We start from the raw sequence: 25,471 nt of genomic DNA on the forward strand, positions 1-25,471 counted from the left end.
GATAATTAACGTGTCTTGAAAAGTTCCGGAAGCACTATTGAAATGAATTAACCTCTAGTAATGTGTGGTCAATTTAATTAATGTATAGGTATGTATCCAAACTGCTAAAAACAGTCCTGAGTAAAAGCATTCGAACCATTGCAATAATGTTTCATGATAGCACTTCCTATCGGCAGATTTCTTAACTTGCTGGCCTTGACAGTTATACAAACGAAACTAATCGACTCAATTTGACATTCGTAATGCTACTCGAATCTCTCGAGTCGAGTACCAACTACTCGACTCGACTCGAATTTTCGAGTACTCGCACATCATCAGTATTTACTCTACGCTATGAAATACAGGGGCACTTTTTAACTCTTTGATCTGGCTGCACACTGAGAGAGAATCTTGAAAATCTCGACATTTTCCCATGACGTGGAGGAATCCACCTTCCGTAGGAGGGATGGCGTAAGCGGACCCTTGATTCGCGGCTTGGGGGGAAGGGGATCCTGAAGGAAGAGCCCTTAACCTCTCCCAGGATCGATCCCCCATTCTTTTCTCGCATCTCTCCCCTTTTTATTCAACCCTCTCTTCTTTCCAAACCTCCCCCTACCTCAAAAAATCCACACCCCCTCCGGCACAAACCACCTTCCGACTAAGGACAAGACATCGATTCCGAAGAATCGATTCTCTTGATGAAAAAACTATCAGAGTTACGATAGTGATACCTATTCTAAGGGAAATAAACCTTTCAGGAAAACTGCCAAAAACATTTGAAAATATAAGGAAAAACAATATTTTCAGAAAATATTTTTGGTAATTTTATTTTCTTAATGCCTACAGGAACTTTTCCTTTAAAAAATCCATTACACTCAAAATCCATTCGTAAGTATTTATTTTCCTTTGATATGATATGGCTCAAAGGAATACCACCGAATTACCATCGTGAATTTATGCGCACAGCAAAATTATATGAAAATGGCGGTTTATTTTTTCGGAAAAAAAATTGCAAAAAGACGAACAAGTCCCCGAATATTACAAAAATTTTGTAGGAAGACACATCAATGATCAACTATCAAGTGTTTGATGGAGTTGCAGGTCAGGCGCGCAGCTAGGAACTAAGGCTAGGGGGGGTTTTAGGCGCAACTAATACAAAGGGTATGGAGTACGGGAGGTGCGGGTGCCGTCCCCGGAAAAGTTTTGAGATAAATGGTTCAAAATGGTGAGTTTTACTGCTTTCAGAGGTATATTTTATCAATCCTTACAGTAATCTATAAATAATACAATCGTATTTATCCCATTTTATAAAATGAATTAAATTTTAAAATTCCTCTTGAGTCCTGGGGTGGGGTTATTCCCCAAACCTCCCCCTCGCAGCGCCACTGCTGCAGATAGTCTGATAGGACTGCGATATCAGTAGTGTTCCGGTATATATACACTTCCTCCTTCACTTAGGTGGTCCCTGATTGGTTCGTATTGCTATTGGCTTTCCCGATTTTTTTATGTTAGGGTTCAAAGAGCTGTATATATGGAGTCTTTGATCTCTATTCATTTTATTGGGATAAAGGCTTTGCTCTACTGCTTTTTAGGCTATTCTGTACCAATAACATTTGTTCCTTCCAATTTGCGTGGTTTCTTTCAGAGGAAGTTAACTCCACCAACATCTGATGTGTCTTTATTATCTCAACAATATTGATGGACACGAATTTTGAGAGATAGCAAGATAAAAGATGTAACTGAAGTCATGGTTAGCAGAACATCGATATTTTGGGACCATGATTGTATCGTCAGCGTCTTCACTTTCAAAGCGAGTACCGAGACACGTAGTCCCAAGAAAATGAGATGGAAGAGATGTGGATTTGAGCGAAAAAATGAGTGAGTGCCTACCGTAGCCCAACCATCCATCCAGGAGGGGTTCGTACTCAGCGCCGTCCGCACCCCACCTACACGCTACCGAGCTGTAGACACTACATTTTTCTTCCGTGAACCGTATGGAACAAACTTACGAAAATTCTGAAGCGCTCTATGTTGCTACCTTTTAAAACCACTCACTAAAATGTAGAGTCATGGGGATGCAGAAAAGTCATTGATTCAATGATTGAAACCTCTTTTGCATGCCGCGGGATGGAAACACAAAAACACTTAACGTGACAGTCGGTAGCAAATTTAATACCTAGATAAATTCGCAATACCACGTGAGCATTAATTTAAAAGCAAATTTCCAATCTAAATAAAAAATGACGAAACGCTAGTGTCATAGTCAGGCAATCAGATTCGTCAGATATATCGCACGATATAAATTTTTGCCATTTCCATCACGCTGATACACGCTATTTGAACTTTTGAAATGAATAATCTCATCTGGAGTGTAGCATTTTACGGCGGGAAAACGATCGCGGAGAAGGATCATGGTGAAGGATAGAGTACGTGATATGAGCGATGAGGAAAAGGAACAACATAGCGCTAGATATGGTGGGAGAGGAGAGGAAACTTCTAGGTAAGGTATAGAGGAGAGAAAATGCACGAATTTAGCGAATATTAAAGTAAATGACATGCTATAAATGCTATGAGAGGAAGTATACCTATGAAAAATTACACGATACTGGAAATCTTTTACTTTCTAGTATCATCAACGTCATCATGAAGAAGTCCGGGGCGCGTAATATAATCTCAATTTACTTCGCATTGTGATAAAATATGAGCCATTTTTCACAATTTACTGCAACAATCATCATCGTTATCATTAGCCAACAATCCTAAGATTGGTTTGACGCAGCTCTCCATTCTCTCCCGAATCCGCTGACATTTTTATAGCGAGGTATTTCTTCTCTTTAAAACCCTTTATAACTTGTCCTATGTAAATCATTCGGGGCCGTACCTTGCCCTTATTCCCTTCCACCTGCCCCTCTACAGTTGTTTTCATCATGTCCCATAAAGTGGCCAACTAAGTTGTACTGTCTTCTGCTTAAGGTTTTTAGAAGACTTTTCTTTTCTCCCACTCTTCTGAGTACTTCCTCGTTACTTACACGGTCGATCCATTTTCTTCATCATTCTTCGGTAGCACCACATTTCGAATGCTTCCACTCTTGACTCCTCCGCTGCTTTCAGCACCCAAGCCTGGCTTCCATAAAGAAATATGCTCCATGTGTAGTATCTGATGAATTGCTTCTAGTGTACTCACCAGAATCCCTGGCCAAGGATCGTGTGACTCAGGCTAAAGGCTGAGAATCCTTTAGCCTTCATCTCAGAGCGAAGGGTCTTCATTCCAAGTTCCACTCACATCTCCGGCGAAGAGTGAAGACGGAAAACAACCTTCTTCATAGCCACCGCCCTCGCTTTTTCTCGCTTCCCGGAAGGAGTGGCGGGCAATCCGGCTGACAAATGAGACGTTGGCGGGGCCAATCCAAATTCCGCCCTCACCCGAAGAAGAGCCGTTCGTACGAGCACACTAATTGGCCCTCCATCTTTGCAGCATTCCTACCCCGGGTCGTTTTCGCCGCGCTTGTGTTTTACGACGGGCAATTACTCGCAGGAGGCCACCGCCAGCGCTTTTCGATTATTAGCTGTCTGATTTTACCCAGCGCCTCTCCATATTACGATCTCTAAGCGTCTTTCGCTCATTTAACGGCATACAGCTCCATCCCTATGATTGGAGACAAAACGCTCAAGTAGAACTTAATCCTACAGTTTCAGTATATCCCTGGGTCCAAATTTGGTGATTGATCACCCTCTGCCAAACGCTCTAGCGGTGGCTCGTAGGGCATTATGTAGATGTAGATGAAATCTTAATTTTCGGATGACACTGAGCGAGGTAATGTAGCTTCATTCCAACTTTCACAAGCTAACTTTCACAGGTTATTATTAAAGTAATCTTTACACTGGATTACTGTAGATTATTCAACTGATAGTTGGTAAGAATATTGATCTTGGAAACTCTGATATCAGTGGATATGGGTAGTTATTGATACAATAACTAGAAACAGAAACATAGAAATAGCAATTGAAATATGATATACTGTAAACATAAATATGAAAATAAAAATTGAAATATGACATACTGGCATTGTAATCCATAGAAATTAACAATTCCACGAGGACATTAGATACATAACCATCAAATATCAGTGAAAAAAGTTCGTCGCAACGGGAGATAGGTGGAATGCAAACATTACAGAAAATTTTGTAGACGGCAGTTTTGGCAAAACTTAGCGACCTTCGCATGATATGAGACCTATTCCATTATTAAATTATTATTTTAGTATAAGTATTAAAGAATGGAATAAGTATTAAAGTAAACATGCCATGCGTTGTGACAGAAGGGTAACCCGATTTTCCTTGAGGTAGATGTACGTCAAAACAGCTCTGCTCTCAGTAAATGAACAAACCTGTTTTATACACTTAAAACTGTACAATCCAAGTTATACATACAAAGGAAGTCCATTTTCCAATATCCAAGATACGTGGTCACAAACTAGAACAGATGGAAAATCTCAACCATTTGTACACATTTTAAGATGAAGGGACACAGCCTATGGACACCAGGAAATTGATTTCGTTAGCATAGTAGACGTTCGAGAACGGAAAAGTTCTGATGAGTGGAACTCATTTTGTGGGATTATAGGTATTCTTCCCCTTCCTCCAAAGTAAATAGGTGTTTAGAAGGACTTTTTCCAAAGCATCTTTAAAATATTCAGGCAGAGAAAGATTTAGTGCTTTCCCGGCAAATAGACTGCGTGAAGAGTTCTCGGGATCGGGGTGTGGGAAGTGGGAAGGGTGACAGTGGAGTGACATGTAACAATTAAGTTGAAACACTATGAAACAAACAATCGCGCAAGCTCACTCACTCACCTAGCAGATTTGATGTAAGGAAAAAAATTCTGCGAAGGTCTCAATCACACACACACACTATGGTTTACGAAGCTTCCGCTTATGCCAGTGACCCATTCACACCAAAAAATAGACAAAAAAAATAAAACGAGGAGATGCACACTCATGCTTACGCACTTCGCGGATTTGCTCATAGGAAAAAAATACTGCGTAGGTCTCAATCACACACACACACTCAGGTTTACGAAGTTTCCGTTTCCGCCAGTCAGAGTCCTCTGGATTGTAGGTAATACACTACAACCCTATGAAGGAGTAGTGTAGAGAACTCCCATCCAGAGGACTCTGACGCCAGTGACTCACTCACGCCAAAGAAAGAGACAGAAAAAATAAAACTAGGAAATGCACGCTAACACTCACGCAGCTCGCATTACATTTATGAAGCGTGAGCGTGCATTATATTTATACTTGATAGAACGTATCAGAATATTATAATCAACATTCTATTAATTTTTTTAATGAAAGAAGAGTACATCCATGTAAAAATGGTTATATCATAATGTTTTCTTTCATAAGCAGTTAAAAATGTCTCATATTCACGCTGGCTGGCACATTTCGCTAGTACCAGCAAATTTTGGTGGCACTAAGATGTTTAATGCAGGAAAGCGGAGTGAGCGAAAAGGATAACTAGTCAAGTAAAAGGTAATGCGCCCAAGAGCTGAATTAAATGAATACTTTCAAAATGGCTGAGGTACACTGATAAAGGGTAGCCATGAGTACCGCTTGCGCCTAATTATCTCCAATCAGTTAAAGTTCCTAAAGTATCTTGCTAAAATTGTTCCCATTTTGGAGTACTGCCGTCAATCTATCATAAGGATCTTAAAAAGGAGTTAACCCCGCTTTCCTCCTTTTTCACTTCGACGAGAATCTAAAATAGAAAAAATAACCTCTGGCCTGGGGCAGCGAACTTGATCACAACGCTGCGGGGGATGCGTCAAAGCCAGTTCGGGGGGGGAGACGAGAAATCGAATCAGACACGACGCAGGTGACTCACCCGTAATTCAGGAGATTCTGCGACAGGTATAATATGATGAAGCAATGGAATATCATCCAAATCCACGGTTACTACGATATTAAATATACACATATTTCGTCAAACAGTGTTTGCGATTCCCAACAATATCAATCAATCCCAATAATTACAATTTAACTTCTTTGAAATTTTCATACAATAAAGCAATGGGATATAATCTAACTTCACGGTTACTACGATAAGAAATATTAAGTACACATAGTTTGCTATCAGAAATGTTTTTGAAATTCACGACGCTATAGGTAATCAAATTTTCGGTGAAATTAAGTACGAGAGTGTGATAGAGGGACAATAATTACAATTTGACTTCATTGAATGAAGTTATTTACACTGAGATATAAATACGATAAAGCAATGGAATATAATTTAACCTCACGGTTACTACGATAGTAAATAGACACACATTTCGTCAAGCTACAAATTTTTGAGATTGGCGACGCCATTGGTAATCAAATTTTCAGTGAAATTAAAATCCGAGAGTGTGATAGAGGGAACATAATTACAATTTAACTTCATTGAAATCAAATCAATTGACACTTAGATGTATAACTTTCGCCTGAAGACATAAAGCTTTACCATTAATGCACGAGAATACGTTAATATACCCATCATAAAATACAGCTACCTGTAACTGACAGCCATGTGGTAAAGAAAAAAAGAGGTTAATGAGAAAAAACATGGTTTCACTATTAGTACCTTCAAACTACGATGTATCTAATATAAAGATGTAAAATTTGGCATAGTATTAATAGTGATATCTATTAGAATAATCAGGTAGTTGCACACAGTGAACTTCGAGAGAAAATGAGAAAACTAAAACGTGGAAGGGATCAATTTCATTAATTTTTAGGTGGTGAGATAATAATCATTGCCATAAATCGGCAGTAATGAAAAACGTGACATGAGAATAAAAAAATAAAGAATAACGGTTAGTTCGAATAAATTACGAGCGAACTCTTACATCTGTTTCTTAACTCTCAAAAAAAAAGTAACTCGGAATTGTTTTACAGTAGAGACTAAACGAAGACTTTCAATGTTTGTTTTTACTTTACTTCCTGTCATTGTAAAATATAGTTCTCCGACAAGACGGAAAAAGGTCGATATCGTAATAAAAAAGTAGTATACCCGAATGGTTATCATGACCGTGTACGACAAATTAGAAAACAAAATGAAAGACTATTTGATTAATTGGCAATCTAGCGTAGCAAAAAATCAATGCACTACAGTAAGATAGTGTCAATTATTTGGTGGACAGTGCGTATTACCATTCTCTGAAAATTAGAAGGGGCAAACGGATATAGCAGTACTCAAAGCATAAAAACGGTTTCCAGCGAGAGGGAAGCTCGTGACGTCAAATGAAACGATCCCCAGTGATCCATTCATAAAATGGAAGACACGTGAAGCGACTGATTGCAACGCGATTTCCCTTGTGCAAGCATTATGCGTGTGAGAACATTAACTATGCCGTTGAAACACATTCGCTTCACCATCCTTAACATCAACTCAACGACAAAACAGAGCAGAATTTGGTATAGAGGCAAGTTCATCTTTTTACAACGTAGCCATTCATAATAATTATTGACCACAATAGTAACCAAATAGCGGTAGTAACTCATAAAAAGTGGACAACAACAACGCGTTTCCTTATTTGAAATTAATGAGGGAATGGCTGAATGGGGAAGATTTATTTCAGTTTTAACTGATATTCCGCTTATATCTACCGAATTCTTTCAATGAATTGCTATTTCGGGTCTACGAGAACCACCCTATTTAAATGTGTTAACCGCCGAGATGATGACGCGACCGACCCCCCAGTAGCGTATATAGATCATACCAGCGGGGGAGCCAAGATTAATGCAAGTTTAAGTAATCATGCACGTTAATTTAAATTTAAAATGAACATGAAATTAAGAACTAAGGAAGTACGACAGCAGTAATCGATGCTTAGGATGTACAACGATATCCGTTAGCGGCCGCTGGCGGTCAGCTTAAACGCTGAAAAATGTCCTCTGGGTGAGCTGCCAGGGCCCCCATTACATACACCCCTGGCCCCTCCTGTACAAGATATAAAACTGAAGGGAACTAGATTTTAAAATACAACGGGTAATTATTCACCGTTGACTTGATTAAGTTAACGATACGGCAATCAAATTCCTTATCCTGCCAGACGTTATAGTAAAAAAATGTGCGCTTGGCATGCTTAAAGCCTCCCGACCTTATATTTCCCGACATTTCTTTCGTGGAGATGAAATATTGTCGCATGGTAACCAGACTCGTGTTGACTGCGTCCGTATAAGGATTAAATCCTATCGCTCCCCTTCGAAATCGTCCCTTGTCTCGTGTAGGAAATCCTGTGAAAAAATAATGTGAGAGGGCGCTGAGGTAAAAAAATATCCAACATTTTTGCACAAATACGGTAGATAAAGCGGGTAAGAACATTTGCACACAATTTATTGACCACAATATCCCAGTTCTTGTCTGACAGTCGATGATATCTTTGAGCTCATGTATAAAATAAAGCTATGAAAGACGAAGGCAGGGTATGTCTCAGAAAAACCAACTGCAACTTTTACGGGGGCAATTAAACTCATTTGTCAGACGTAAGATGACGACAGCAGATGGCAATGGATATCGCGATTTCGCCAAAATAAGTGAATCAAGGTTTAAAACTAGGAATTGAGCAGTCAATGGGGCACAGGAAGTTCAACTAGCTATCAACGATTAATTCAAACTATTTTTAAATTAGAAGTCCGCGTGATATTCTTACAGAAGAAATCAAAATAGAATGAAGAATATAAAAGACATATCAAATAAATAAATTCACAAATTGAGCCATAGATCAACAGTCGAGAAATTAAGGAATGTAACAATGACCGCTTCTCGGTGCACCGTTAATAATTTCACGGATGTGAAGCAAAGACAATAATATTTTGTAAGAAAATACAGCCACCAATGCCTGAAATGTATCAACCATATTTTCTTTGCATTCCAGTCACCAAGAATAGCAAAGGAAGATTATGTCATTATATATATAAATGATGGGCATTTATAGTATTTTAAAACAATTTCTTTTTTTAAAAATTTGAGTTGACATTGCAAAAAATCTTAGTTTGTGAAGTGTTTGACATACTCAGCCTCAGGCATTTACTGTGTCTCCTTTTGGATACTAAGGCTTCAATTTTTTCAACATCTTAGCAAGTGTGACCCATTTCAAACCTGACATGTGCGCTGCGATGAATTTAAAATAAATTTCCTTAGCAAGGATTTCCTTAATCAATGATACTTCAAACGCTCAGCGGTGCAGAAGTAACAAACAAAACCTTGAATAGCCAGCTAAGAAAAAATCGAGGGTTGTCTCTATCTATAATTTCTTCACTCGATAACAACGGCATTATCAGTAAAATAGTATATTTAAGACGATTCTTTCTTTTAATTGTGTGTTAAGTTTTTCAGCTGAGGTGGAGATGTGGTGACGTCTATCAGACTACAAGCCATTTTCTTTTCTATACCTAGATCGTGTTTTCATAGTTAGGAAACTGCCCTTCCCTGTATCTTATTAGTTTAAGCTCCGAATTAGTCACCTATATGATTTCATGTTCCGTCGCATTTCTGGAATTTTCACAAATATTTTGTTGCTTTTGGCGTCTGGTAGACGCCACGTGACAACTTTAGGTACAATGCGTTGTATGCTAATTCCTTCGCGATATTCATTGCAAAGTTTATAAATGCGTTTAACAAGTTAAACAAAAATTATTAACAACTATTAAAAGCATTGAATTTGGGGTACGCGAGTTTTGCTGCACATTTACGGTTGTCAACATTTGAACATTATTATATTTAGTAAAACTATAAAAAACGTGTGTTAAGTATTTTATTAACATAAATATCTCCATCATTTTATGAATACATTTGATGCCCATGCGTGAAATTTAATATTATATGAATGATTTTTTTGTAGTTAAAACAATTATTTCTACCGGTATGTATTCTCTTCAACAATTCCAAAATGGCGTCTGTGAGACGCCGCACGAAAAATTCGTTTTCCTAAATGTGACGCGGGTTAATACGTGAGTCCTCGAAGTGCGTCGTAGTTTCAGAGAAGGCCAATGGCCACCCAACGTCTCGACGCCGCCACGGTACGTTTGTAAGGCTTCCGAAGAAAACCATCCAGATAATTCCCTCATACATTTAGCTTGTCATTTGATATCTCGAATCCCAAAAACAGCGACTGCGACAGGAAAATTTCTCTGAGCATTTTCTATCGCAGAATTACATTTATTACCACGACAATTTAGCACGATTTCACACGAAATCAAATGAAATTCCCGGCGATAATCGAGTCTGACGACGTTAAGTAATACTTTTTAAATAGTACTTATAACCCAGAGCTTTATTATGTTACATACTGTTAATTTCTTCGAACCTATCAGAATTTGAACTTAAAAATCGTTTGAATAAAAATATTTTTCTCCATCTTTGTGGGTTTCCCATCCACCTTTCCTCGGTAAGGCATTGTAGTTCCGGTTTAATGGGATGGGGGAATACGGGCACGCACGCCAATCTGATCCAAAATAAAACCCCACTTCGACTACCGAGAGCATAAACGAAGCTGTTGTAGCAGATCAGGACTGTTTACTATCATAAGTTCCAGGAACTTGCCAAGCTCCGAAACTGCAGCAAGCGAGAGAGGATCGTTTGACTGGGCTCGTCTAAAACTAGGTCTCAAAGGAATCATCCTCTTGAGGGGGCAATTTTGACTCTCGTAACGGATCTTCGGTGCTTAAATACCTTTGAGCGCCCGCTAAGCATCCAATGTCTAACATCACCGAACCAGAGGGGATTTCTTGGAATTTATTTCCATGCGCGTAAAGCCACGTTTACAAAAACTTTACTTGACGCAACTTTGCACGGCTCTAAAATGAGAATTTGAAAAGAGGGTCTGCTAGTTCACAACCACTCACGAAGTTTGAGATTATCATGGAATTTTCAAAATGCACTCATCTTTTAGTACTACTTAGCGTGGCGATCACAAAAAGTAAACTTTGCGTGCCATATATTCTGGAAATTTTAATTTGTTTTTTTTTTACGTTACTATGCATAATCTCATGACAACACTTGCGCAAGCATACAAAAAATCGAATTTTGTGCCAAAATTGTAGACAGATTGCAATTTTGACCAAAAAATAAAAAAAATGGTATCAAAATATTTATCAAGTATCCTTTGACCTTTAATTTCTAGAAGTCTAAATTTCTTGTTGAAAATGACATTTTTTATTTTTTGGGCAGAGGTAAAACAATGAAAATGTTATTTTTGCAAAGTATTCAACTGAGACCAAGTAAGGCCACGAAGGTGGTCACCACTGAGTTCAAAGAGGTACCATGAGAGAAGCTTAGATACAAAGATGTCATATAAACATTGAATGGTTCATAAATCGCGTGTCCTAAGTTTTCTTCAGGCTAGCAACCAAAACACTACTGCTGCCTTCCGTAGAATGTTAGTAACGCAAGTACATATAAAATGTGTATTAAATAACAATAATAACGTCGATATCAATTATTATTTATCTTGATGTTCCTATGCAGATACCGGCAGCTCCGTCGTGGGAGAACCAGAAGGCGACAACCAGGCGACATAGGCGACAACCAGAGCTCAAAACAAAAATAAATATCAAAAGATATTGAAAATACTGCTAACATTTAAGGAGTATGATCCTCGTACATGCATTACTAACATTCTACGGAAGACAACAGTGCCAATCAATTTTCAATTGACCCACTGGTTTCGAGGTTAGCAGAGGTTTGCGTTGTTTACAACAACTCCGTTAATTTTAGTGGTATAAACAATTTGTTTTCGGCAAACTGCCAATAATATACGTCGCTTTTTTATATCAAACTTTCAAGTTAAAGAAACAAAAACTACGGGAATGCCAAGCGCTCAAAGTTGGGCAACTTGATTTTACGCGCAAAAAAGGGGAATTTTTTAGAAAAATGAAGTACAGGAAAATCTATTGAGACGAAGATGTTTTAAAGTACATGATACAACGTAGAAATAAATTCTCTTTCGTATGATTTTTGTTGCATTGAAATTGATGGCTTCGTTTAGACGCTAGAGCTCCTCAAACTTGGGTATCTTGCTTTTTTTTAGACAGTATTTGTTTTGGAGTTATTACCACGTTCTTACCCTATGTGAATCAACCTAAAGGTAAATGTTGATGAATGAGAGTAGAGCTCACCCCGGCACTAAGCAACAGGCGTTGAATTTCTGAAGGATTTAAAGCTATTATTTTCAGTAATGAGTATTTCGAATGTAATTTTTTGTTTTAACTTCTTTTTCACGAGTATGATGAATGCTACGGAGAACAGAAATAAACCTTGCCAATTTCAGGAAATAACGTGCAATTCCAACCTGTCTTTCCCACTTCTCCATATCTGAAATTTTTTAAAATAACAAGTAGGAACCCGAATTAGGATTATAAATTCAAATTTTGACTGTGTAGATATGCATGTGAGAATTATGCTTTCAATTGTAGGTGCATACCTCTGCAACAGATTTATCGCCCAACAATGTAGCGTTGATATACTAGAGGCAAATTTCAATTGCATTCACTAAGGTAAAAGGGAAAAATTAATATTTTATCAATTCATGACACCGAAATATCTTTATCAATCACCTGTACCTACTACCAGGAAATTAATCTTTCTTTGCATTAGCTTTCCTCTTAAATGCCAAAAATGCTATGACGATTCCTTTATGATAAAAACAATTCCAAAAAAACTTCTCTGGACACGGTTTTTCTCGTCGTTACCATAAATTTAAAAGCATAAGTTTTACTGGTAGGTGCGATCTCATTCCTGAGAAAGATGATGGAATAAAGGATCGAAAATAAAATGACTCGATCCAAAAACAGCGAAAACAATTTCTTGCCGAGTCGAGGAGGCTTCTTTGTTTTCATAAAATATTTTACACTCCTTTCGTCTGTATAACTTCGTCACCTAAATTTCATTCGCATATATATCTACGTACTAACCTGTAAGACACCTCAATTAGCGTGTGGCGGGAGACACTACTATCGCCGTAAAAAAGGTAGAACGCTGAACTTTAAACACTTGCACGAAATTCTCCTTAAACTCAACAATGTCTTATCATATATCGTTTTTATTCATATATTTATATACATATCATTTATCGTTTTTACTCATTGCTTATTTGAATACAACAATGAACCATTTAAAAATTGTTTTAACGTAAATTTTTAGCTTCTACGGTCGAAAGAGTGAAGAAGAACACGCGAAAAACTATGAGAACGGCGTAACTGTCGTCTTCTTCATCTTCTCACGAGCAAATTATTTGATTGGAGCATGTTATTGCATCTTGTAGAGAGCAATATCTTCGCATAATAATGATCTTTTAAATATTAAATATTTACCCATTCCTTGATTTTTAAAATCGCCGAAAGGTAGATTTCACTTTCCGAGGTGTAGAAGAGTCAATGAATATCGAAATTACTTATGCTTTATGAAAAACATATTCCAATTCCAATCTTTTCATGTAAGGAAATGTTGGTATTAGTCCTACTTCTTAAAATAATCCACAAAGACCAAAATCGCCATTTTGATAGCATGCATTTTCGTTTTTGTGGTATATTTTACGTAATAGAAACAAAAGAAATAATTCCTTACATGAAAAGTTTATAAATAATAGGAAAATAGCCGAATGAGCGTAATACGTACAAACTGTAATATTATAAAATAATTTCCTCGCGCGTGCCGAGCGACGAATTTCAGGTTGGCATTTATTTAAATATTAAATACACCAAAGGATGAAGTTCGCAATAAAAAAAATTTTATTTTTATTTAAATACTTTATACTTCCGTTTAAATACCTTATACTTCCGGGAAAAACAAATTCCTAAACCAATCCATTCGACAAAATTCGTTTCAAAACTTCGTATACCTGTAATTCTGTCGGGCTTGGAAACACAGCGGGGTTCTGAGGTGAAAACTAGATATTTCCTGAATAAAATATTTAGTTCAAGAGAGAAATAAGATAATTTTTACATATTCCACGTAAGGACACACGGTAAATTATAGAATACAACATTATTAAAGGTAGGTAAGCTAAATTTTCAGCTGCAAATTTAAAACTCGCAATTTCATTTCACAAATTTTCCATTTGATAGCGAAGGGAAAAAATGAAAATATTTTTTTGCATAAAATAATATAACTTCGTCAAAAATAGTCCAAACACATGGCTTTTCAAACAAGTGATCCTCCTAATCTTCGCTGACGGGTGGAAAACATTCTTCACTCCCGCGGAAAAATACCAGCTGCGTCCAAATCACATAAATTGAGTTATATTCTTTCCCACCCCGACATTCCTCTAGAGCAAATAATGTGAAAAATAAGCTTAATATTATTATATATTGACTCACTCTCCACTGTGTGTTCGCTTCGTTTCCATCGGATAAACAGCAGGCTTTCGGTATGGCAAATATTATTCGAAATTTGCGACATTCCTTTCACCAAATGGGCTATATGCGGTTAATGTATCCTAAATGTAAATTATCACCACTTGTGGCTCCGCGGTCGCTGACGCAGTGGTAAGGTGGGAATAACCGAGCAACAGCGTGTTTGCAACAGTGGCATGCTAATTTCAACTGCACGTCGTCCTGGCAATTATATCTGGATTGGAATTATAACTGCATGGGTAATTTCATTGAATTGTTAATGCTGCATACCATTAGATTATGATGCTGTGGAAAGAAAATAGTTTGTCCTATTTTGGTCGTTGTTATTTCCACGCTAAAATTTCCTTTACGTGTGTTGCTCACGCAAGATCTAAAAGTAAATTAATTCGCAGGCATGCTTAATTTTATGAAATGGATTGAAATTATAGAACAAACAATCTAAAATTTAGCAATTTAAATCGTTACGACGGAAATTGGATAGATCCTTCCACAACACCAACAGAAATTCACCAAATGTATTCAGTTTCCATTATTATTTTTATCTATCAAACTTGTGTGTGACTGTCGGCAGCTGAGTTAAACACCTTGAATATAGTTTCGTATGGAAAATAGTAATATATTTTGGATATAGTTTTACAATTTACTCAGACGAAACCACTTTCCCTGTTGGTACTAAAAAAATAACAATTTACTAAATTATATACTGAATAATAAAGATTCTTATCATGCAAAATTTACCTTTGCATGCATTATTTAAGTCACATGGTTTTTTCGTACATGGCTTTCAAATATTAGCGCATAAACATGGTGGAACGGTGCGTTACACAATGGTTGTACTATTTCGGAAAATAAAAAAATGATACGGGGATGAGTGCAACACCCTGGCGTATTGTGCGAAAATCCACAGAGAAAAAATTATTCTCCTTGACCAGGTTGCGAATGATTTTTTTTCACTTTGGATTTTTTTGCACAATTTGTGCATTGCGGGTGACTGCCGTAAACGTTATCACCGTGGCTAGTCCCGATATACTTAAATCACCCAGGAATATTGTTTCGTATGGCCCAATGTATGCCTTCATTGCCTTTATTCGGGCGAGGTTGAGACTAAGAAGTCCCCTCTTCCACCTAACCCCTCGATAGCGTCAATGCAAACATATTAAAAAATGGTATATAAACCTTTACAATATAAAAGATATACAATATACACTTTTAGTGAAATGTCAAAACAGAAAAACAAGTATGTGTGAAAATTTTGTGTAAAAAAAAGTATGGAGACGAAAACACTTTTTCCGGAGATACTTAAAAAAACAACAATTTACTATATTAAATACTGAAACTAAATCGATGAAACGCAAAATTCAATGCCTATGTAGAGTAAACCAACGCTGAAAATGACTTTTCAATTTAATTTTTACGTTTCACTCCCTGCCACTCACCCTACCAGCTACTGATTTACACCGGTAATACGTAGTGCGTGTATGACAGAGCGCCAATGATTTCACGCTTGACGAGCGGACAAAGTGAAACATTCACCACTCCACTCAACAATTGCGTTGATTAACTCGAAAAAAAAAAAAGTTTCCGCTCGAAATATATTTATTCAATTCCGTTTGCGGAATATTTTTTGCCCATTCCGGCAGCCATCGCGCGGATTAATTTGACATTTCAATTTGTTTTGAAGGAGATACGCAGAAATGTGCTCGTTGCCCAACCGGGAAACAGATAACGTTAATTTCCCTTCATGTAAATCCTCTCACACGCCTCTGACAAAAGATCCCTATGATGAAAATTTTACCTTTGCATGCAAAATTTACGACACGTGCTTTTTTCCGTGCCTGGTTTTCAAATATAAGCGCATAAAGAAGGTGGAATCGTGGGATACACAACGGGAGCACAGTTTTGGAAAATAAAATAAAAATGGATCTGGTATAAAACTAGCAGATTTTTGCTTTCGAGCAATAATGGGTAAAATATCGATATAATCTGGCTCGCTGAAGAAGAGAGGATAATAATCGGTCATATTGCTGTGGTGTATTCTAGTTGAAGGCTTACTTGCGGTGAAAATTATGGTATGATTTATTTTTCTGGTAAACTGAAACATTCATCTAACTTGATGAGCCGAGATGATTTCAGGAGTATTTTCATATATTAAAAAAACCTATTACAGTAATACATGCATCACAATCCTCGGGCGTTATTCCCGTGGGGGGACGGGAAGGGAAACATGTCCCATCCACTATTTGGGATCAATGCTTACGCCTCCTCATTTTGTAATATGAAAACAATAGATTTTCGTTAGTTAACGGACCTCTCGACATAGAAAAAATAAAAAGTCGTTAGTGACATCATCATCATCACAGGACTGGAACCCGTGACTCCTTCCTCAGAAGCCAAATAGCTCAACCCACTACCAGCTGTCGAGGCTCCTTGAATGCTATTGCTGAAGTAGAATCGCTTTAAAAGCATGAAAAATGGCACAACGGTTGGCTCAAATATAATTATAAATAAGTAATTATAACTGTATAAGTATGAATTTACAAATAAATAATAGCTGATGACGCCCATGTCACCATCAGCAATTCAAAGATATTCATTAGCTATTAAAACATAGAACATTTATATAGTAAATTAGTAGAGAAGAGGTAATGGCAGGATAAAACAGAAGAGTAAGTGTTGGGGTTGGGTGAGATTCCCTGTGAGAGGAAAAGGGAACAGACCAGCCAGAAAATAGTGCAACGCTCGAGCCAAGGGCTGAAAGTAGGACGGAGCGAAACGTCTAAGGGTTAGTCGCAATACGCGCAAACACAAATGTGAAAATATAAAATTTGTACTTGTACATTTCTTTTTCCAAAAATGAAAGGCAAAATATTGAAGTAATGGGACTTAGTGCCGTTGAAGAAAGGATAATCGGTCGTATTGCTGTGGTGGGTTCCTGTTGAAATCTTACTCGCGGTTAAAGTTATGACGTGATTTATTCTCACGAAAACTGAAACCATCTTGCAACTAGACGATCCGAGATAGTTTAAGGCGTATTTCCACGTATTAAAAAGGTGCATATTGGTACGTTACAGTACGTACCTATATGTACCTTTATATGTTACGTACGTTACATATATTTACGTCATAAATTACGGGCGTCATCGCTGGGGTGTGGGGAAGGGTTCCATCCAATGTTTAGGGTTACTTTTTACGTCCCCATCATTATTAAATATTGAAACAATAGATTTTATCTAGTAAACGAACCTCCTGGCATTTAAATAATGTGCCCCCAGTAAATGTTAGCTGATAACGCCCATTATAATAAGCTAATCGGCTATTCAACGATATACATTTACTACTTTTCAATAATGATAGGAAAAATACTGATATGATCGGGCTCACTGTCGTAGAAGAAAGGATAATCGGTCAGATTGCTATTTTGGGATCCAGTTGAAGGCTAACTCGCAGTGAAAATGATAACATAATTTATTTTCTGGTTAACCGAAAACTTCTTTTTACTCGACGATCAAAGAGAGTTTTAGGTGCATTTTCACTGATTAAGAAAGATACATATACCGCAGAGTAATATGTGGGAGTTTCCTTGTGAGAGGAAAAGGGAACAGACCAGTCAGAAAATAGTACAAGGCACGAGCGAAGGGCTGAAAGTAAGATGGAGCGAAACTTCTGAGGGTTGGTCGCAAAACGCGCAAACATATATGTGAACATATAAAATGTGTACTTGAATACATATATAGTATGGCGGACTGGGGAGAACAGGGGTGGCTGGTGAGGGGGGCGAGGGAGAGGGGAGGGGAGGTAAGGGAAGTAGGGGAGCGGGAGCTGTTGCCTCGGGGTGACGTCACAGCGGCGCCCAGTGCCGCAGTCTGGCGAGGGAAACGGAGGAGCGCGGACGGCGCCGGCGATATAGAGTACACGTCCGCGGTACGCCAGGGGGAGTGGCAGGGAAAGAGAGGTCGCTCACGCCGGGGGAAAAGTGGGCGTAGCACACGCGGCTTCTCACGGTAAGGACGAGGGGTCGACTCCCCAGGAATGCGCAGCGGGCAAAACAGCTGTGCTGATGGGGGATAAGCTCACCGTGGTGACACAGTTTTCCGATCCCTCTACTCGTGTGATGACCGTTTCCTTGCGTGGACGAGGATAGCTGAAACCTGTCCGAACGGAGAACAGTTTCATCGGCGAGCAAAACAGCTGACCTGATGAAGGAGTAGATTTTCATTGTGACACAGCTATTCTATGATATAGCAACTTCTTCGTGTGACGGTGGATAGCTGAAATCTGCTCAACGGACAGGCAGTTTCATCAGCGAGCTAAACAGCTGAGGTGATAAGAGATTAGCTTCCCTTTGCAACACACTTCTTCTACTTCACGTCTTCAGTGTGTGACTGCGGATGGTTGAAATCTATCAGACCTGGACAATGTATTATCGTCGAGAGAAATACCTGAGATGGAATTAGTATAGTCTGTCCCCATCTTGTGTGAGCTTCATCTTCCATGTACCGAGAATTGTTAAAACCTATCCAAACCAGACAGTTTCAGCAGTAAGCAAAGCATACCAGTAGTAATACCATAGTTATTGAGGCAATAATATCTCATTTTAGCAATTTATACCCATTCTACACATGTGATGACATCTTCGTATGACTGAAGATAAATGAAAACTACCCAAATTTGACAGGATTCTATCGTTTCAATAACAACTGATGTGAAGAGAGACTAGCATCTAACAGCGACACATTTTCTTCATTTCCTTTCTCATCGTGTTTAGGCCTTCTCTTTGAGCGATCGTGGTGAGCTGTGACCAATCCAAACGGGACGCAGTGTCAGGCGCGAGCTGAATAGCAGTGGCGATTAGAGAGTAACTCTCCATAGTGACAGTCACCTTCCTCCCTCTCCCATCTTGTAAGGACCACCTCTACAGAGTAGCCATTGATTGTTAAAACTTTCCCTAACTCAGCTCGGTCACATCAATCTTCGATGGACCGTGGATAAGTTCCCATTTACCCCTTGTAAAACCGGGTAAAGTTATAGCACCAAGAAAAACAGAACAGCTGATGTGGGAGTATCTCCTAATATTGATAAAGTTTACGTCTCCCCACGTGCTGCGATCTCTTACTTCTGTAGCGGTGGGCGGTTGAGTTCTCTCCATAAGGTACACTGTATACACACACCTATTCCCCTCACCTGAGACCCTTGTTTGAGCTAGCCGTGGATAGTTGAATCCATTCCCGACGGCGGGCTACTCCTACCGCGGGATGGCCCGCAGCTGGGCCGACGAGGAGCTGGGGGACGGGGGCGGGAGGCCGAGACCGCCCCCTCAGAGGGCTCCCAGGCCCCCCTCGCTCCTGTCCTTCCTGAGGGGCGGCTCGGCGGCCGGGAGGCGGAGGTGGCGGAGGCGGGAGCGGGACGGCGGAGGCCCCCTGGGGGCGGAACAGAGGATGTGGCTCATGGGGAGTGACGACGAAGACGAGGATGACGAAGATAGGTGCGATCTCTACTCTCCGACCTTCGCCGAGTCACCGACGGGTGGCGGTTTCTCTCCCGGCGGTCCCCCCGGACACTCCCCAGAGGCCTCGACGGGCGACACCGAGGTGCTGCTGTCCGTGCCGCTCACGGCTTCATCGGCTGACCCCCAGGGTGATCCGGGTGCCTCGGATCCCTCCAAAGGTTGGACGGTGTTGCTGTGGAGGCGCGGGGCGGGAGGAGGGGGCGGGGAGGGGGGCGGTGGTCCCGGTTGGGGCAGGCGGATCCTAGCGGGGGTGAAGTTGGTGGGGTGCGGTCTCTCTGGGCCCTGGGCCCTCGGCGTGTTCGCGGTCACGGGTCAGGTGGCCGGCGAGGTGAGCGGGCCCTGTGCCGTGGGTTCCCTGGCGGTCGCCGCCTTGGCTGCAATCCTAGCGGGTAAGTCTCTCTTTCTATGATTTTGCTCTTTCCCGGCGGATGATACTGTTGAATTCTTTTCTGGTTTTCCACCAGGTGAGTTGCATGTAGGCCGACGTTTCGATGGCTGCCTCTACCGTCAAAACGTCTGCCTGTAAGCAGCTCACCAGGAATAAAACTCGAGAATATTTTACAATTCCCTCTTCATTTTTGACCGAAAGCCTAATATTTAAGAGGACGCATCCCACTCCTGTTTTGGCTTTGTCGTGACGTAACACTCCTACAATACTATCTTATTGAAATGTTATCTTCTTGAAATTTTAAGGGATAAAGAATTTCATCTGAGCTTGCCTGTACCTTAGACGTATTTCAGCACTGAAAAAATAAACCCTGATGTCGATAGTATCTGCTTGATAATTAAGAAGCCAAGCCATCTGCCCTGAAAAAATTTACGAGCTCTTAATGATGGCAAATAGTCGATTCCTGATATTGAGAGTAACATAATTAGTGCATTTCATAGATCATGCGATGGAAAAGAGCAATTTAGTGCGTAAATGAATACTCACATGGCACTGAGTCAATAATGCACGGTTGTCCTCAATCCCTGGTCAATCGTGGCTCGTAAATCCAGGAACGAATGGCCTTTATATAGTAGTGCTTCACCCTTGCAGTAATTGGGATGATTTCCATTCCATTGACAAACAAAAAACAGTCTCCTAAAATGCAATAAAAGAAATTGTTTCCATTAATACTTTTCGTTGTGATGAAAAATGGCTAATTAAAATAATTGAAATGTACTCTGTGTACCCAAACGAGTGTACTCTGGACTCCTCAAAGCAGTCAAAATAATGACATTAATGAGTTAGTACATATAACTTTATGGTGGCATTTATATGTCTAAAACTAATTATAAATCTGTAGGTTGGTTCGAATACAAAACAAACGGTAAAGACGCGTGTTTTAATAGATAATAACAAAGGTACAGCTACGTAAATACGATCCATATGATTTAATTTATAATAATCTCAAATTGGGCAAAGCTGGAGAAAAAACATAGAACTTCATCAAGACGGCCAAGGTATGAAAGGGAACTTGTAATTATAAACATTTTTACGTTTTACAAATTATAGATTTGATTTATATAGCTACACAATTTGAAAATGAATTTTTTGTGTCAAAGAGTCGTAAAAAAACCGGATTATATGAATTTTATCTTACAATTACTTTCATTTTCTTTTCTTTTCTAAAAGGTTATCATTCAAGAAAAAATTCAAATCCCTCAACATAAGTAAACCACTTGAAAACTTCATTCTATCAGTCGTAAATATAATTTACAAGGCAAATATAATTTAAAAATCCGAGTAATAATCCAGAGTAAATTATTCTTAATTAAATGTGGTCTTATAATTTCACCCAATTTTTCCCCAGATCAAAAACATTCTGAGCATTTTCGTTCAATATCGCGTCTATTAACAAGTTAGTTCCTAATATTAAATGGAGTTGATGGGCTTTTCTACAGGTAGAGGTGAATAACTCAAGTAGCATTTGATATTAAAAGAGTGTAAATTTTATTGATGATGGTCATGTTCGCAAGTTTTAACACAAGGCCGAAAGAACCTGATTCTTCAGCCCTACGATGGATCAACCCGATAATATCAATAGATATTTCTTCAGTTCCAAAAATTTCATGCCTTTTTTGACACAATTTATATGGCGCTTTACTGTTTTCCTTTTCTTGGTAACCCAATCCTTCCTTCGGTTAATGACTTCAGAATCCTCTGAACCTTAAACGCCCTCCCCACCATCATGCAGTCTGCCATTTTTTTAGTTCCCTCTGTTGACCGATCACGTGGAGCATTTGTCCGTTTACACATACTACCACTCAAATGGAAAACATTTATATGCACATGACTAAATAAATTAGCTCTTTAGAACCTCAAGAGCTATATTATTTCCCATGTATGCCACGTTTATGAAAATTGTATGTGCATGAGGATGATCAATAGTTAAACCACTATTTTATGGAATGATATTGATCATCCTGAATCTTGTTCATGAATCATGAATGGCATTTCCAGATCACGGGTATATTACATGATCCAATATTCCATTGTGATAATTTTTTGGAGATTCCAGTAAAGTTTTAACACAAAATATATACGTTACAGGCATATGTAAAGCATTGAAATTGAAATTCACAACTATTTACAATAAATGAGACATAATTCATACGCGGGGAACTTATTTCATATTGTTCATCTGAGTCCAATATTTTCCACTGTTACACGATTTCACCGTGTAGTGAAGGTTTCTTGTGTTTCACACGAGGTGACATTTTCCATATGCAAAATATTACTAGGTGTGAAAGCCAAGAAAACTTTACTGCCATAGCGCGTCAAGAAAAAAACAGATATCACATTTCCATCCCTTTCCTCTTACCGTTTGATCCCGTAACCTATGCTAAATCTTCATTATCTCATAAAAATTTTCTTTGCAAGCTATGGATGAACATCTCCGCCGTATTTTTTTTCTTTCATTGCATCTTACCTCTTCCATTTACTTTATTCGCCCAAACTAAACCAACCCCCACTCCCTTTGTCTCGATGCATAGTCGACGCGTTTTAAGTTTCCAATTCGCGTGAGTGCCAAAAAAAATGCGAGTCGCAAAAGTAAGGATCTTCAAAAGATCAGATATCACTTATTAATGACAAAATTGTAGAATAGAAGCCCATGTTAACATATCGTATGACTTAAATAAAGGTAATTCAGTTCTACGGCCTCTATTTATTAAAAGGTGAAGGAAAGGGTCTCCAATGGCATAAAATATGGCACTTCTCGTCAAGCTAACAAACAAAACAAAATAGAAAAACAAAAAAAAAAAAAACAGAAAAACCTCCTTTGATAGTTTACGATAATATTACTTATTCGCCGTGGACTGCAACATCCGTATACACACGACCCGACTGGAAACTTTTGCAAGGCTGCAAGGACCTCGCTTAGCTAACCTTGGATACTTCGTAAGGTTGATGGAACCCCACGATGGATGCGGCTGTGACAGTCCCCGGCAAGGAAGTAATATTCGTGTGAACTCTGGTTATTTTTTGTTTTTTTTTATGTTTTCTTTGATAGTTTGACGAGTGTTGCCAAATTTGACCTTTTCCTTGATCTGTTTACCCTATGCCTCATTTAACCCCAATACGGGCAAGATGAGTCTCTTGGACTCATCGCATCACATTTTTGAGAATTTTATTATGTTATTGAAATGTCAGCATGTTGTAATTTTTTTACTTCTTCTAATTGTATATTTCCTATAAATTAGAGTAATTCAAACTTCTTTCGGAATTAAAGTAACTTAAAAAATATTTTTTTCCCTGAATTCCCACAAATCCGAACAAGGTAAGTCTGTTTGCACGAAATGTAAAAAGTAATGTGCATTTTACAAATATTTGGTTTGAATTGTCAAAATGATGTAAAATTATCACTGTGTAGTGCACAATATGTACCAATTGATGTGAAAAGTAATATTTTTCACTGTTTAATAGTTTAAATTAAAAGCATAAGTTAAAAGAGTCCATTGGACTCACCTTGCCCGATTACGTCAGAAAAATGTGTTGCCCGTATTAGGGTTAAGTAAAGCTTTTTAGTTACTTTAAGTTTCAAAATGCTGCGATCAGTGAAAAACAAAAAAATCAAGCATTCCCTCATTTTCGGTAAGTTCTTACGTGAACCACGAGTAGATACCAACTAGGAGAAGAATACGCCCATCTAAATTTAACAGTTCTTCCCTTTAAATTGAGCAAAATTTGTAATTTGAAATGGGATATATATCAAATGAAAATAAATTTATGGTAGAAATTGTATCACCAGGTTTTTTTCCTTCAGGTGGACTTTCGCAGTCTCCGCTCAAATTTGGCAAAAAAAGGGAGAGCTTGCAAAGAGATGTCTTCCCTTAAGCACCCCATTCTCATATTTCTGGCACGCTAGACGTTTGGCAATCGCTGAGACGAGATATCACGGCCGCCTTAAACTTGATGGCCATCTTCTCTTGTTGAAACGGAAGAAAGAACCAGAAGTTAACATCTACGAAAAAAACTGGGAAACTGATTTCTATATAAGTGTTGAATTTCACGCTTGTTGCCAGGAAACTATAACAACGAGATCAATTGATATAAATTGATGGCCGAGGCTGTAATTTCAAGGTATTCTATCGTAAATATGGAATAGAATGATTCCCAATATTCGAAAAAAAATATTATTTATCAAGTCATCTATTTGTAGATGTAGTTTGATTATTCCTTATATTTCAATTTATTGATGAGGTAGATATTTGTTTGGTAAATTAGTATATCTGACTGATTCAGGCCTCATAAAAACCAGAGCAAATATTGAATTCTATATTTATTATAAGTATTGTATTAATGTTACAAGGAACACCAGTAGCAATAATTGCCTCTATCTTATAAAAATATAATCAATTTAATACCAAGAAAAAGAACAATATTCAAGTGCGGATTTGATCCATTTTATGTAGCACGAATTATATGTTCGCTTACATTTTTTACTGCAGTAATCTTTCTAATTTTTTATTTAGATATTGATATTATTCTTCTATTAATTATAGTGACAAAGATAACTTTACCAGTTGTATGAATAATTACAATACAATATAATGAACGACACCGCAGAAACGATCGGAACTCAACAGATAATACCTATCCTAAACTCATTGATGTCACAAAGAAAAGGAATGAGTGGTCTTCTAAAAACAATAAAAAGAAAACACAGCACAAAATCGACCACATCAGGAAGAATTTCTTCAAGAGACCTGATTGAGGCATTTATGGAAGGACAGGTCGATGGAAAGAAAGGCAAAGGAATGCCATAAATGAGTTGCATCGGGCAAGTAATTAAGAATGTCATTGGGAAGAAAACATAAATATGAAAAGTCAAAGCGATAAGCGAGCGGAGTGGAGATCTTCGCCAATTCGTGGAGTTTTTGATTTATGTATCATAATGAATATAATAGTTACGTATCGATGGCTAAGTTCTTACAACACGTATCTCAAAATTTGGCCGGTCTGAGTTGATACTGCTAACATTGCTTATAAAAAATGAAATTTACGCAAAAAAAACAACCGTTTGTTCACAAATGTATGCTTCTTTTTCAGTTTTATGTATTTTTGGTTTTTAATTTGAATTAAAATTATACACAATTAAAAAAATGAATCGT

General features: G+C 38.3%; 1 protein-coding gene across 1 annotated transcript in view; it reads left to right on the forward strand.

The window, feature by feature from the left end:
• The first annotated feature begins 19,619 nt into the window (after positions 1 to 19,619).
• LOC124159691 overlaps positions 19,620 to 25,471 on the forward strand; it is a 377,132-nt gene continuing 371,280 nt past the window's right edge. The window contains exon 1 of the mRNA XM_046535601.1: positions 19,620 to 20,262. Within this exon, the coding sequence (XP_046391557.1) occupies positions 19,620 to 20,262 (643 nt within the window). The remainder of the gene's footprint in view (positions 20,263 to 25,471) is intronic.

This window comes from Ischnura elegans, chromosome 5 (genome assembly GCF_921293095.1).
Source record: "Ischnura elegans chromosome 5, ioIscEleg1.1, whole genome shotgun sequence".
Classification (NCBI taxonomy): Eukaryota; Metazoa; Arthropoda; class Insecta; order Odonata; family Coenagrionidae; genus Ischnura; species Ischnura elegans.